Source organism: Anolis sagrei, chromosome 4 (genome assembly GCF_037176765.1).
Source record: "Anolis sagrei isolate rAnoSag1 chromosome 4, rAnoSag1.mat, whole genome shotgun sequence".
Lineage (NCBI taxonomy): Eukaryota > Metazoa > Chordata > Lepidosauria > Squamata > Dactyloidae > Anolis > Anolis sagrei.
In genome coordinates this window covers 123,940,696-123,956,821 of record NC_090024.1, presented here as the reverse complement: position 1 = coordinate 123,956,821, position 16,126 = coordinate 123,940,696, and the positions used below count along the sequence as shown (strand labels likewise).

General features: G+C 41.1%; 1 protein-coding gene across 7 annotated transcripts in view; it reads left to right on the top strand.

The window, feature by feature from the left end:
- The window catches only part of CACNA1E (calcium voltage-gated channel subunit alpha1 E), a 575,426-nt gene that overhangs the window by 514,003 nt on the left and 45,297 nt on the right, over positions 1 to 16,126 (top strand). For 4 of the 7 annotated variants that reach the window (XM_067467631.1, XM_067467628.1, XM_067467629.1 and 1 more), the window contains one exon: positions 2,460 to 2,587. In XM_067467631.1, the coding sequence (XP_067323732.1) occupies positions 2,460 to 2,587 (128 nt within the window). Of the gene's footprint in view, positions 1 to 2,459; positions 2,588 to 8,807; positions 8,905 to 16,126 lie in introns of all 7 variants that reach the window. The other 3 variants (XM_067467632.1, XM_067467630.1, XM_067467627.1) reach the window with 1 other exon arrangement.

The window sequence follows — 16,126 nt, the reverse complement described above, 5'->3', positions numbered from 1 at the left end:
TCATAAAAACTTGCCGCCACCAAAAGCCACCAAATTGTCTGTAATCAAAGAAGGGCGACCAGAGCGGTCCTCATCATGGACGTTGTCACAGCCATCTTTGGATTGTCGTACCCACTTATGCACTTTGCTTTCACTCATAACAGTATCACCGTATATAAGGATCAACCTGAGCTCTATGTGTTTCTTAAGGTATTACTGCCACCACTCAAATAGCTTTTGAGAATATAACTTGATGTTATGTGTGAGGTAAAACTTGATGTGCCCCAGCCCTTCCTGTAACTCCTCCTAAAGTGTCAGAGGTGAAAAGATGCTAGACATTTACTGGAACCGACTTGAGAGAATGAATCAATGTGAGGACTTCATGTAAAGTTGAACTAGAATAAAGTTTATTTGAATATATTAGAACAAACAACTGGATTCTTCTTTGAATCACGAAAACATATATGATCAGCACAGCACAATCTTCTTAAACAGTTAACTAAGACTTAACAAGCTTGCTGAACTTCTCAACTGGGTATTGGCAACCCAGTTCTTCGACGTGAGCAATTTCCTTCAGCGCATCTAGATCCCACTAGAATACTCTTTAGAGTGTATAAAAACTAGTGTGTTTTCCTCTCCCACCAGTTCACAGGCGGCTATTTGGCTCTCCAGGCCACTCTATAGCCACTCCTGCCTTGCCAACACTCTCCCTCCGGAAATCTTCCACTCACTCTCAAACTACCCTCTTCCCTCAGCTTGAAATCCAATTCTCTTTCTCTACTCTTAAAAACCTCAAAATCCCTTCTCTCTCTGACTGATGTTAAATCACTTCTCTCTCTGACTGATGTTAAATCACTTCTCTCTCTGACTGATGTTAAATCACTTCTCTCTGTGTCAGAAGCTGCCTACCTTCCTTTTACACTGAAAGCTTCAGCTCCTCCCATCTGTCCTAGTCAATCCTGGGGCAGCTAAACTCCTCCCCTCTGCTGAACTGGCTTTCCTTGCATTTTTCCTCACTAAGATGGAGGCCAGCTTACTGTCTTTGAGGCTTCGGCTTCGGCCTACAAAAGGTATGATTCACTACACCGTACACTTCACAAATCTGTCGATGAATTTCTGCAGCAGGCAGGTTCCTTGCTGACAAAAACCATATCACTGAGCGAACCTCACATGCGGAGGGTGAGTTGATAGTCTTAAACATTTTTAAAGCACAAAACAGAACCGTACAGGTTAGCTACAGAACAGAAACCGAGCACAGTTGTTCCCGAGACATGCCGGTATGCGACGCACACGCTCGTTGCAGTATGCGCGCGAACTACTAGTGTCTACAACAAAACGGACCTTACTTAAAAAATACCCCTCGTATTATTATTATTATTATAGGACATACACATACACAAATACAACAGTTACAATTCCCACCACCACCATGGGGATTATTTTCTTTCACATATTAATCCTTTTGGAGACAAGTCTTCTAGATTTACATACTGCATAACATTTGTATTCTATTTCTTATGGCCTGATCTCTAGACTTATTCATAATATAATTCTTGACCTGGTTCCATCTTTCTTCAACTTCTTCAACTTCTGTTTTCATTACATTTTGAATCATTTAATTTTACATCCATAGTTTCAAATTCCATTTGGTCCACCATATACTGATATCATTTATTTACTGTCCACTTTGATTTGTCTTTCCATCCCAATACTATCACCGAGCCCCCGGTGGCGCAGTGGGTTAAACCCCTGTGCCGGCAGGACTGAAGACCGACAGGTCTCACGTTCGAATCCGGGGAGAGGCGGATGAGCTCCCTTTATCAACTCCCGCTCCTCATGCTGGACATGAGAGAAGCCTCCCAGAAAGATGATAAAAACATCAAATCATCCGGGCATCCCCTGGGCAACATCCTTGCAGTCGGCCAATTCTCTCACACCAGAAACGACTTGCAGTTTCTCAAGTTGCTCCTGACACGACAAAAAAAAACCTGCTCTTATGCACTCAATTATTGCTTCTTTTATTTCCCTGCAATTGCCCATTCCCTCTGTTTGTACTAAGACCGCCATTTCGTTTGTTATAACCCAATCAGTCCCTAATATTTGGTTTGACACATTTTGCATTGTCTGCCAGAAATATTGTACTTATTCGCATTCCCACATCATATATATAAACCACCCTTTTTGTTGACATCCATGCCAACACTGACTTGTCCCCTTTTTATAATAGCATGCTAATTGACAAAAAAAAGATTTTCACCTACTCAAATGATAAAGCATAGTATAATATAATGTCATCATTGTGGTTAGTTACTGAAATAATTGTAACCTTATAACAAGAGCAGTCTGCAACATAGACAAAAAAAGTGGCTCTGAAAGGAGTTGCATAAGTAGCTTGTTGTGTGTTTCTTCTCAAAGTTTTCCTCCCAATATCTACTTATTATTTGATCTTTGTACATTCTGCTTGTTACCTCTGTGCCTAGATGCTCAATCTCTTTGTGGCTGTCATCATGGACAATTTTGAATACCTGACTCGAGATTCCTCCATCTTAGGACCACACCACCTTGATGAATTTGTGCGGATCTGGGCAGAGTATGACAGGGCTGCATGGTACGTAGGCTCACTATGTTCTTGTGTACTTCAACAGTTTTGTTTAGACATAAAGTCCAAGTCAAGCAAGAATGGAAAGGAAATATATTTTCTCAGTCTTGCTTCCAAAAAATGTTCTTGAATGACACTCCACTGACTTTTGGAACAGTCAAAACAATTCAGAGACTGAACTGAGGTTTAAAAATAGAAGCTTTTTATTTATTTATTTTTAAAATCTAAGGTATATATGTTCCATATATTCAGAAGCAACCAGCTTCTGGAAATCTTTTTAAATAAGAGCATTTCCACACTTTTTGTAGCAGTTATCACTACCACATATCAGAGAAATAAACATTACAGGCATGCATCCTCTACTCATTGTCTAAACCAGGGGTCCACAAACTTTTTAAACAGAGGGCCAGGTCACAGTCCCTCAAACTGTTGGAGGGCCGGATAATAATAAAAAAATGAATGAATTCCTATACACACTGCACATATCTTATTTGTAGTGCAAAAGACATTTAAAAACAATACAATAATTAAACTGTAGAACAATTTTAACAAATATAAACTTATTGTCGAAGGCTTTCATGGCCAGAATCACTGGTTTGTTGTAGGTTTTCCTGGCTATATGGCCATGTTCTAGAGGCATTTTCTCCTGACGTTTCGCCTGCATCTATGGCAAGCATCCTCAGAGGTAGTGAGGTTTGTTGGAAGTAGGAAAATGGGTTTATATATCTGTGGAATGACCAGGATGGGACAAAGGACTTTTGTCTGCTGGAGCTAGGTGTGAATGTTTCAACTGACCAGCTTGATTAGCATTTGATGGCTTGGAAGTGCCTGGGGGAATCTTTCTTTGAGAGGTGATTTGATGTGCCTGATTGTTTACTCTTTGTTGTTTTGCTGTTGTAATTTTTGAGTTTTTTTAATACTGGTAGCCAGATTTTGTTCATTTTCATGGTCTCTTCCTTTCTGTTGAAATTGTCCACATGCTTGTGGATTCCAATGGCTTCTCTGTGTAGTCTGACATGGTGGTTGTAAGAGTGGTCCAGCATTTTTGTGTTCTCAAATAAAATGCTGTGTCCAGGTTGGTTCATCTGGTGCTCTGCTATGGCTGACTTCTCTGGTTGAAGTAGTCTGCAGTGCCTTTCATGTCCCTTGATTCGTGTTTGGGCAATGCTGCGTTTGGTGGTCCCTATGTAGACTTGTCCATAGCTGCATGGTATACGGTAGACTCCTGCAGAAGTGAGAGCATGTGGACAATTTCAACAGAAAGGAAGAAACCATGAAAATGAATAAAATCTGGCTACCAGTATTAAAAAACTCAAAAATTACAACAGTAAAACAATAGAGAGTAAACAATCAGGCACATCAAATCACCTCTCAAAGAAAGATTCCCCCAGGCACTTCCAAACCATTAAATGCTAATCAAGGTGGTCAGTTGAAACATTCAAACCTAGCTCCAGCAGACAAAAGTCCTTTGTCCCACCCTGGTCTTTCCACAGATATATAAACCCATTTTCCTACTTCCAACAGACCTCACTACCTCTGAGGATGCTTGCCATAGATGCAGGCGAAACGTCAGGAGAAAATGCCTCTAGAACATGGCCATATTGCCCGGAAAACCTACAACAACCCAAATATAAACTTACTAGTATTTCAATGGGAAGTGTGGGCCTGCTTTTGGCTGATGAGATAGGATTGTTGTTGTTGTTGTTGTTGTGTGCTTTCAAGTCATTTCAGACTTAGGTTGACCCTGAGCAACGGACGGGTAAACGACCTTGGAGGGCTGTATCCGGCCCTCGGGCCTTAGTTTGAGGACCCCTGATCTAAAGACACTGGAGAGCCAATGTGTAAACTAGACTTAATGTTCAATCTTTTGATTTTTTTTTCCTGTGGCATCTTTGTGAAATATAGAGATAGTAACACTATTTTAAAATAATTTAGTACAATGTACTGAAAAATCATGTTGTCATGGACATGGGCACCCTTATATTTAATGTATTCACTTCAGTCATTCTTAGCCAGACATTTCTGGCATGTTTCAAAGAGGCTACTTTAGGTCTCCTTATGAGAGTTTCAATGTTCCCAGTGTTTTGTTGTGATGGTGCTTAGCCAATGCCTTGTTTGACATCGTAAGCAACCTTATGCTGGGTCTGAAAAAGGATAGCTTGAAAGTGTTGTTTTTCAAATCTTTCTTCAGCTGGTATCGGAACTGCCCGTTCTGTCAGGGATGATATAAAATCCCCATAAATGTTCAATTTTTTTTAAATGGATCATTTCTGATTTTTTTGCAATCTGAAAATTTCACAAAGTGGACAAAATTTCCCTTTACCTAGCTGAAATATAATTATGTTATTCTGTGAAATAATTGAGTCAGATTCTATTAGCTCATGGCCCTTCATGTTTTTCAGCGAGACTGGATTTTTTCTTCTTTTGTAGTGATAAAAGACAGACACTGAATGCAACAAAAAACATAGATTAGAAAGAGGAGCTGGGACTGAATATCCCATTTGGAATTAGAGCTGAAGCATAGAGAGAATAAGAACATAAGAACGAAAGTGGCGGCAAAAAAAGCCAATGGGATTTTGGCCTGCATCAATAGGAGCATAGTGTCTAGATCTAAGGAAGTAATGTTACCCCTCTATTCTGCTTTGGTTAGACCACATCTGGAATATTGTGTCCAATTCTGGGCACCACAATTGAAGAGAGATATTGACAAGCTGGAATGTGTCCAGAGGAGGGCGACTAAAATGATCAAGGGTCTGGAGAACAAGCCCCATGAGGAACGGCTTAGGGAACTGGGCATGTTTAGCCTGAAGAAGAGAAGGCTGAGAGGAGATATGATAGCCATGTATAAATATGTGAGAGGAAGCCACAGGGAGGAGGGAGCAAGCTTGTTTTCTGCTTCCTTGGAGACTAGGATGCGGAACAATGGCTTCAAACTACAAGAGAGGAGATTCCATCTGAACATGAGGAAGAATTTCCTGACTGTGAGAGCCGTTCAGCAGTGGAACTCTCTGCCCCAGAGTGTGGTGGAGGCTCCTTCTTTGGAAGCTTTTAAGCAGAGGCTGGATGACCATCTGTCAGGGGTGATTTGAATGCAATATTCCTGCTTCTTGGCAGGGGGTTGGACTGGATAGTCCATGAGGTCTCTTCCAACTCTTTGATTCTATGATTCTATGATTCTAAGTAGATCAGACTAAAGACCTATCTAGTCCTACTTTCTATTCACAAAGGTGGCTATAATGCATTCTCTAGAGCAGGGATCCTCAAACTATGGCCTGGGGGCCGGATATGGCCCTCCAAGGGCATTTACCCGGCCCTCGCTCAGGGTCAACCTAAGTCTTGAAAGTACACAAGAAACAACAACAACAATCCTATCTCATCAGCCAAAAGCAGGACCACACTTCCCATTGAAATACTAATAAGTTTATATTTGTTAACATTGTTCTTCATTTAAACCACTGAGCTGCTAAGCTTGTTGACCGGAAGGTCGCAGGTTCGAATCCAGGGAGCGGTGTGAGCTTCCGCTGTCAGCCCCAGCTTCTGCCAACCTAGCAGTTCGAAAACATGCAAAATGTGAGTAGATCAATAGGTGGGAAGGTAATGGTGCTCCATGCAGTCATACCGGCCACATGACCTTGGAGGTGTCTACAGACAACGCCGGCTCTTCGGCTTAGAAATGGAGATGAGCCTCAGAGTCCCAGAGTCGGACACGACTGGACTTAATGTCAGGGGGGAACTTTTACCTTTACCATCTCGTTTTAAAATGTTTTTCTTTTTGCACTACAAATAAGATATGTGCAGAGTGCATAGAAATTCATTCATTTTTTTTCAAATTATAATCCGGCCCTCCAACTGTTTGAGGGACTGTGACCTGGACCTCTGTTTACAAAGTTTGAGGACCCCTGTTCTAGAGTAACATGAGTACAATTGTACCCTCCATCTTGTGTTCCCCAGACATGTATCTATATAGATGATATAGGTATATATTGTGATATCTAGGGATTGATTACAGTAATATTCCTCCATTAAATCTGTCTGCACAGCACAGGTCAGGATGGGATATAGATACCTATACAGATAAAGACATTACACATAGAAAAGTAACACATCAATAATGTGGAGAGACTAGGGAACTATTTTTTGTAATTATATCTGCAGAAGGGAAGATCGAGAGAAGATATGATTGCCATGTTTAAATATCTGAATGAATGTCATAAGAAAGAGGGGGCAAGTGTGTTTTCTGAGGCCCTGGAGACTAAGACTCAGAGTCATGGGTTCAAATGACAGGAAAGGAGATTCCACCTGAACATTAAGAACAACTTCTTGGCTGTGAGAGCTGTTCAATAGTGGAACTCTCTGCCTCGGAGTCTGGTGAAAGTCCCATCTTTGCAGGCTTTTAAACAGAGGCTGGATGACCATCTGTTGGGGGTGGTTTGATTGTGCTTTTCTTGCATGGCAGAATGGGGTTGGACTGAACGGCCCATATGGTGTCTTCCAGCTCTATGATTCTGTGATTTTACTTTTGAAGTTACTTTTTCCACAGGGTATATCAGTATTTATTTATCGTGTCAGGAGCGAACCAAAACAGTTGTATTGCATTACAAACAAACAAAACACAAAGTTTGCAGACTTGTTATTCTTTTAAATGTATATCAGTTAAAACATGTGATCTTCAGCCTGACTTTTTAGGGATCAGAAACTGTGGCCATAGCAAGTTTCCGTCCTCAGATGTTGCATATACAAGGGGTATTTTTTAAGTAAGGTCCGTTTGAACATAAGTACACAACGAAAGTTTATTTCAAAAAAGTAAATTTATTTTCAGAAAGTACATACGTCACTCTGTTTTTCGACATAGTTGCCATGTTTGTTCAAACACTTATCATACCTCTGAACCAGTTTTAAAATACCCTCTTCACGAATCCTCGCTTCAACTGAAGCCACCAAATCGTCTGTAATCAAAGAAGGGCGACCGGAGCGGTCCTCATCGTGGACGTTGTCACGGCCATCTTTGAATTGTCGTACCCACTTATGCACTTTGCTTTCACTCATAACAGTATCACCTTACACTTCACAAATCTGTCGATGAATTTCTGCAGCAGGCAGGTTCCTTGCTGACAAAAACTGTATCACTGAGCGAACCTCACATGCGGCGGGTGAGTTGATAGTCTTAAACATTTTTAAAGCACAGAACAGAACCGTACAGGTTAGCTACAGAGCGGAAACCGAGCACAGTTGTTCCCGAGGCATGCCGGTACACGACGCATGCGCTCGTTGCAGTATGCGCACGAACTACTGGTGTCTACAACAAAACAGTCCTTACTTTAAAAATACCCCTCGTATCTCAAGTTTGCATGAGATCGTAACCATTTAAAGCATTTTAACGACGTTTCTATGGACTCAAACTGTAAAGGAGAGATTTCTTGATCATGTAGCTTCAAACTGTCCCACAAAGAATTGCATTTTGATATAACAATGCTACAGTTACAAATCAAGTTATCATAGCTTTCACTAACTTTGCACACTATCATTCGCTTCTGTCCTGCACATGGCAACAAAACAGTTCAATTTTCCTTTTGGCAAGGTCTCTTTCAGTACCCTGAACAGCTTCATGAAATAGATTTTCCATATATTGATCATTTTGAATCTGATTATCAGGAACTATGAAGTATGGAATGTCATTAATATAGCTTTTTCCTTTAACAGAGCAAATTATTGAACTCTCCTAGAGTGGAGATAAGCAATCTTGGACTCTACTTTGATTTTTAGCAATGCTTTGATCATTGATTTCCATATGCAAAAAGTTTTAAATTAAACCGATGTAAGCACTTCAACTCACATCTGTAGATTAAAGTGTATTGATTTCCCTCAAATCGCTGACTGTGAAAAACATTTCCTGACTTTTCCCAGGTGAAGGATAGTTTATGTTGGACCCTAGACAGCAAGTAGGCATCTTATCGTTTCCTCAGATCGTTTTTAACCTCTTCATAGCCTTTCCTGGAATCTACTTTACTTCTATATGTCTTAATTAGAAGAAGGTATTCTATCTGAGTTGGGAACAAAGTGGAATGGAGAAGGTGGTAGCTGTGTTTTCACAGGAGTCGATTGTCTTGAACGTTTTCCTACCTAGCAATAAAAGGAGAAAATGGACATTTCTGGTGCTACCGTTATGCACTTGATTCCTCTTTCCCATTTCCTGAGTAGCCCTATTAACCCACCTGTGCTTTCTTTCCAGTGGCAGGATCCTGTATAAGGATATGTACAAATTAGTACGGGTGATATCGCCTCCTCTGGGCCTGGGAGAGAACTGCCCCTACAGGGTGGCTTGCAAGGTTTGCCTCCCGTTCCCCAGCCACAGCCCGGCAGTAGGGACATCCCATTAAACCCACATTCCCTTGTGTACCCCACTGCACCTCACAAGGGAACTTTGGCATTGCTTTCCTTCGAGTTTAAAGAGATCCAAATCTTCTCAGAACCAGCAGCTGTTACAGGCAGGAGGATGTATGGAAGGAAGACTGAGCTCACAACGTAAACCTAGTGTCTAGATCCAGGGAAGTCGTGCTGCCCCTCTATTCTGCCTTGGTTAGACCACATCTGGAATATTGTGTCCAATTCTGAGCACCACAATTGAAGAGCAATATTGACAAACTGGAATGTGTCCAGAGGAGGGTGACTAAAATGATTAAGGGTCTGGAGAACAAGCCCTATGAGGAGCGGCTTAAGGAGCTGGGCATGTTTAGCCTAAAGAGCTGGGCTTCTTTAGCCTGAGGAAGAGAAGGCTGAGAGGAGACATGATAGCCAGCCATGTATAAATATGTGAGGGGAAGTCATAGGGAGGAGGGAGCAAGCTTGTTTTCTGCTGCCCTGGAGACTAGGATGTGGAACAATGGGATTCTGAGATTGAGGATATCTATAATAATGTACCTTCAATTCACTGGCATGCCAGCTGGGGAGATGAAGCTTGTGAAGAAGGCTCCTATAAAAGCTATGTGCAGAGAGTCTTAACTCTAATAAAGTGCTTCTGGGACATAGTGCTGGAGATTATCCTATTCTGGGAAGGCACATCTGAATAGCCAGGTCTTCAAGTTCTTCCTAAAGACTGCCAACGTGGGTGCTAGTCTAATGCCTTTGGGGAGGGTGTTCCAGAGTCGGGGGGCAACCACAGAGAAGGCCCTGTCCCTCGTCCCCACCAAACGCGCCTGTGACGCGTGGGATCGCAAGCAGGGCCTCTCCGGATGAACGAAGGGAATGCGTGGGTTCATAAACGGAGATGCAGTCACGCAGGTAGACAGGTCCCAAACCATTCAGGGCATGGTAGGTAAGCACCTGCACCTTGAATTGAGCTCAGTAGGTAAACGGCAGCCAATGGAGCTCCTTAAACAGGAGGGTTGACCTCTCTCTGTAAGGAGCGCCAGTTAACATCCTGGCCGCTGCCCGTTGGACCAGTTGGAATTTCCGAGCCGTTTTCAAGGGCAGCCCCACGTAGAGCGCATTACAGTAATCCAATCTAGAGTTCCTCCTTCTCTTTCTGAAATCAACTATTCCTCAAGAATAAGCCTCTGTTTCTCTGCATTTTCTCTTCATTCCTCCAGGATATTATGATTGTCAGAATAATTTATAAAATCCAATCATTGACTTTGGGGAAACAGACACTGTGGCACAGGCAAGTGGTGGGTGGGCTCTGCGATAATTTGATTTTTACAATATTAACATTCAGGATTATTTTCCATAGTCTGACCTTCATCATTTTCTTTGCCCAGTGCTTCACCACACCAATCCTCACTTTTCTACATTTCTTTTCAACCTAAATAGCTGGATCTTGACTCCATTTCAGTCTTTCACAACCAAAACAAATCAAGCATTGCCTTTTTGAAGACCAGGAATGCAGTTCAAGTTCAGAAACTACTGGAACATGCTCATTAATGTCATGGTATACACAATAGCTAGCAGTGATAACATCTGTACATTATTTTCAGAACACTCTGTCTAATAAGAGCATTGTGGAGTTTGCCCCTACTCCTCGGTAGAAACAGAGCACGATTATCAGGATGGCACAAGGAGTGATCCACCACACATGGCTTCCATGTAGCATCTCGATCAGTAGTAGTTCGCATTCTTTTTCTCTCAAAGAAGCACACAAGGCTGCATCAGCTCTGGTGATAAGGTCATTTTTGTTTTTAAGAGCAATAATGCTTTGGATCCAGAAAATATCGGAGGGGTAGGATATAAGTTTGCAAAGTTTGAATAGATAGGATAACAAAGTATACTGGAGTTTACAGTGGATGCTATATGTGATTCTTTAGTGTTGTGACCATAGAATAAAGGTCATTATGGCTAAGGCATTGAGATGTGGAAAGTAAGTCATGTAATTATTTGGTATTTGTCCCTTTTACATTATTTGAGGAAGAAACATTGGAAAATATTTTGGCTGAGAATAGAGAAAAGAGACAGATTGTATCAACAATGCAAAAAAAAAATGAATTGAGCTTGTTTTGTGTGTGGAGAATTCACAAGGAAGTCATACAAGAGATTAGTGGCAATGCAGGAATTACAACTGATAAACACTGGGACAGTGAAAGAGGTACCAAATGATCAGAAGCTCTCAACTTACTTGGTATTCTTCACCATGTTGAAGAGCAATGGTACACCTTGATTGGTTTTGACTCTCAAATATCTAAATTAGTTTGTGAGATAACTTGAGATTCAAAATAAACTCTGCAGACTATAAAGGAAATCTTTGCAAAAAATGACCTTATGGTATTTATAGATTTAAAAGACGCATACCTTCATGTGCTGATGGTTGTGGAGCTGCAGTGGCACAATGGGTTAAATGCTTGTGCCGGATGAACTGCTGACCCGAAGGTCAGTGGTTTGAATCTGCGAGATGGGATAAGCTCCTGTCTGTCAGCTCCAGCTTCCTATGCAAGGACATGAGAGAAGCCTCCCACAGGATTGTAAAACATCCAGGCATCCCCTGGGCAACCTCCTAGCAAATGGCCAATTTTTTCATACCAGAAGCGACTTGCTGTTTCTCAAATTGTTTCTGACATGATTTTTTTAAAAGCACAGAAGTATTTGAGATTTTGATATGCGGGGGAACATTTGGATTGGTTTCCGCACCAAAAATATTTACGAAGATATTGGTTCCCTTGATAGCTTATCATCAACAAGAAATTCATTTATTTCCTTTTCTGGATGACATCTTCTTAAAAGTGGAGTTGGGACAGAAACTGATACATGACCTGAAATTGACAATTTCTGATTCAGAGACCTCTGGATTTCTAATAAATTATGAAAAGAGCCATTTTACACCAACAATGGAAACAGTTCATCTGGGAGTGTTAATAAATTCTGGATTGAGAAGGATGAGTTTAACTGAGAAAAGAAAGGAGAAGTTACATGTAACATTAGCACATCTATCTGATAGCTTTGCAGTCAGAAGAGATGATAGAATTAGCCAGGATTTTGGGAATTATTATTTTCATGATATAATTGGTAACATGAAAAAGGTCCCACGCTCAACCTTTCCAGTGATTTTTGATGGGATATCAGCAGCAAATAGGAAAAAAGAGTTATTATCAAAAGAAATATCCGCAGTTTTGCAGAACAAACTGAAATAGTAGTTATGGGACAGCAATTTAGAGGGGGATTGCCTTTAATTATAAAGGAATTGATGCAACAAATGTTGTTGTTCATTCGTTCAGTCGTCTCCGACTCTTCGTGACCTCATGGACCAGCCCACGCCAGAGCTCCCTGTCGGCCATCACCACCCCCAGCTCCTTCAAGGTCAGTCCAGTCACTTCAAGGATACAACCCATCCATCTTGCCCTTGGTCGGCCCCTCTTCCTTTTACCTTCCACTTTCCCCAGCATAATTGTCTTCTCCAGGCTTTGCTGTCTCCTCATGATGTGGCCAAAGTACTTCAACTTTGTCTCTAGTATCCTTCCCTCCAATGAGCAGTCGGGCTTTATTTCCTGGAGGATGGACTGGTTGGATCTTCTCGCAGTCCAAGGCACTCTCAGCACTTTCCTCCAGCACCACAGCTCAAAAGCATCGATCTTCCTTCGCTCAGCCTTCCCTAAGGACCAGCTCTCACATCCGTAGGTTACTACCTGGGAATACCATGGCTTTGACTAGGCGGATCTTTGTTGCCAGTGTGATGTCTCTACTCTTTACGATTTTATCGAGACTGGACATGGCTCTCCTCCCAAGAAGTAAGCGTCTTCTGATTTCCTGGCCACAGTCTGCATCTGCAGTAATCTTTGCACCTAGAAATACAAAGTCTGTCACGGCCTCCACATTTTCTCCCTCTATTTTCCAGTTTTCAATCATTCTTGTTGCCATAATCTTGGTTTTTTTGACGTTTAGCTGCAACCCAGCTTTTGCACTTTCTTCTTTCACCTTGATTAGAAGGCTCCTCAGCTCCTCCTCGCTTTCGGCCATCAGAGTGGTGTCGATGCAACAAATGCGAGCTTGAAAATATGGGGAGTTCCTAAACAGATGGGGTCTGTGTGTCAGATGGACAAGTTTCACAATATCAGTTGTCTGAAACTGAAAGCAGTATGACTGGTGTTGAGCTGCAAATCCAAAGAGACAATATGACAGTCAGAGCATATGTCTCAAATCAGTTTGGCCTGAGTTTGTTTCTTCTGATAACAGTATCCAAAAAACTGTTCCAAAGCGCAGATAGGAATTTAAACTCAATATTTGCAGTAATGAGAATTTTGTGTGTTTGTGCAGTGCAGAAAGGCCAAGAAAGGAAACGGCAGGTGGAGGCAGAACTCAGGAATAGAATATGACTTTTTTCAGTTGAGACCACAACTTTGTAGTAACTAGTACATTAGCAAAGTGCATATTAGTTTTTTATGTCTTGACACAAGTGAAATGCGAAGGAGTCTGGAGCAGCGTTACATGATCTAATTTTGTGTGAAAATTGGAAAATCTCATTCCAGTTATTGAGTACAGTTTATGGTGATGCTGTTTTCTCTTCAACCCAAGGCTTTGGATGGCAGAAGACATTCAAGGATGGAATTGAGAGATATCCCATTGAGAGATATCCATAAGGCAGTGGGATTTGTAAAGTTTAGTTACTTTGTGCGATTATAAACTAGATGTGTTTGGAAGAACGGTTCTGCAGTCTGTGTTATAGGATTACATCCCACCCGTGATTGTAAGCTTGGGAATTTCTCATATGTGGTGCATTGTTCCTCTGCCATCCTGAGAATGAGAGATTGGATTTATCTTGAAGGTTTATTTTGGGATTGCATGATAAGTAAGCCACATCTTTGGGTGGAGATGAGACAATAGATAGTTTAGATGTTAAGCTTATGGATACTTATGTTCTCCCGGAGAATAAGAGGGGGCTCTAATGGAAACCTACTGAAAAAGGATGTGGGCACCTGCCTGTCTGGATGACATGCAGGAGCAGGGGCGGCTCAACCCATTATGCAAAGTAAGCCTTTGCAGTATAGTTGATTTTGCCCAGGGGCGCTCTTGAGGCGCTCTTGGGGGAAAATAGACCTTGACATATGCGAGTTGTAGTTACTGGGATGTATAAGGTAAAGTTTGTACCCTGACATTAAGTCCAGTCATGTCTGACTCTGGGGAGTGGTGCTCATCTCCATTTTGTAAGCCGAAGAGCTGGCGTCATCCATAGACACCTCCAAGGTCATGTGGCTGGCATGACTGCATGGAGCAGTTCACCTAAAATCAAAGAGCATTCTGAACTCCACCAATGATGGAAAAGAACCAAATATGGCACACAAAACTCCCACGATGAACAGAAAATATATATCAGTGATTAGTTGGGGGGGGGGGGGGCAAAATACTGTTTGCTTGCCGTTGAAAATTACCTAGGGCCGCCTCTGTGCAAGAGGAACCCATGTGTGGTGGATTGCTTCTTATGCCATTCCAGAATGAACCTTCAGAGTATGTCCAATCTCTTATGTATTTTCTGTTTCTTCTATCAGTGTTAGGAGCCCACATAATGACTTAGCCCTTATAACTCATAAAAAAACACGAGTCTTTTGCTTTAAGTAGAAATAAAATGAAGTTCTATTCACTGTATACAAAACAAGACAGACGCCAAAATATAACAAAAACATTATCTTCAGTGAGTCCTCTTCAATCAATGGCGATATGCAGACATGTAACAGAATAATATACAGTCTCTCTTACTTAGTTGTCCATAGAGACCTTGTCTTGACATAAACATTATCTTCAGGATGCTGCAGAACTGCTCCCAGCACAAAACAAAGTTTTTTTCAGCTCAAAACGAGTCCTCAAGAAAAGCTTAGAATGCAATGCTCAAAATTTCCAAACATTTAGTGCCTTACTATACACATGAACTAATATCACACTCAATTAACCCACCGGAGCCCCCGGTGGCGCAGTGAGTTAAACCCCTGTGCCGGCAGGACTGAAGACTGACAGGTCGCAGGTTCGAATCTGGGGAGAGGCGGATGAGCTCCCTCTACCAGCTCCAGCTCCTCATACGGGGATATGAGAGAAGCCTCCCACAAGGATGGTAAAACATCAAATCATCCAGGCGTCCCCTGGGCAACGTCCTTGCAGACGGCCAATTCTCTCACACCAGAAGTGACTTGCAGATTCTCAAGTCTCTCCTGACACGACAAAGAAAAAACCCATAACAGCTGCAACAGAAAAAAAAACTCTGACTTAGTAAGACTTAGAAAAAGCCCGTTGCAAACCCCTAGTAGCAACATCTCCCACTAGTACTTCCATTTGTGATGAATAACTTTGTCTAGATGGGCCAGAAAGTCTTGTGATTTTCTGATTTGTGGGCCAAACATTTGGCCAAAATATTAAAAGATTACTTGGCAAATTGTTAATTAAGTTTTAAAGGTAAATATCTTATATTTTCGGCACATATTAAATAGAAAGGAACTTTTTAATCAAATGTTCTCCATTTTTCTGTAAATATCCAAATAATCATATAATCCTCCCTCATTTTTCAGTGTAACTTGTTCCACAGAAGTATGCACTTTTTGTTATATTCCCTTCTTTTTTACATGAGATTTCACTTCAAGATTTCAGAACTATGATTTACTCCATTGCTCACCGTAAAATGATATATAATTCCCATTTTGAAACGTTTCACTGCAAGATGTGAGGACTATGAAGGTCAAAATTGGGAAGGAAAGAAGTAAATGGCAATCAGAAGTATTGGTTTTACCTTGAAGCTGACAGTTTTACAAAACGATTTCAAGGACGTGATTGTCCTGAAAAAAACATATCTGCTAGTGAAGCTTCTCTCTTATGGAAAGGGTAGTGTAAAATAGGTTTTTTTAATGACATTTATATGCTGCCCTTCTCACCCCGAAGGGGACTCAGAGCGGCTTACAAGATATATATACATACAATATATTATATTATTAGCATAGTGCAATATCAGTATTAAATATTACTATATTGTACTATACCATTATATTGTAATATTATTAGTGATATTACATGTAATATAAATATATAATTATAATATCAATTAATATTATTAGTATTGTATTGCATTACATTATAATATTATAAATATTA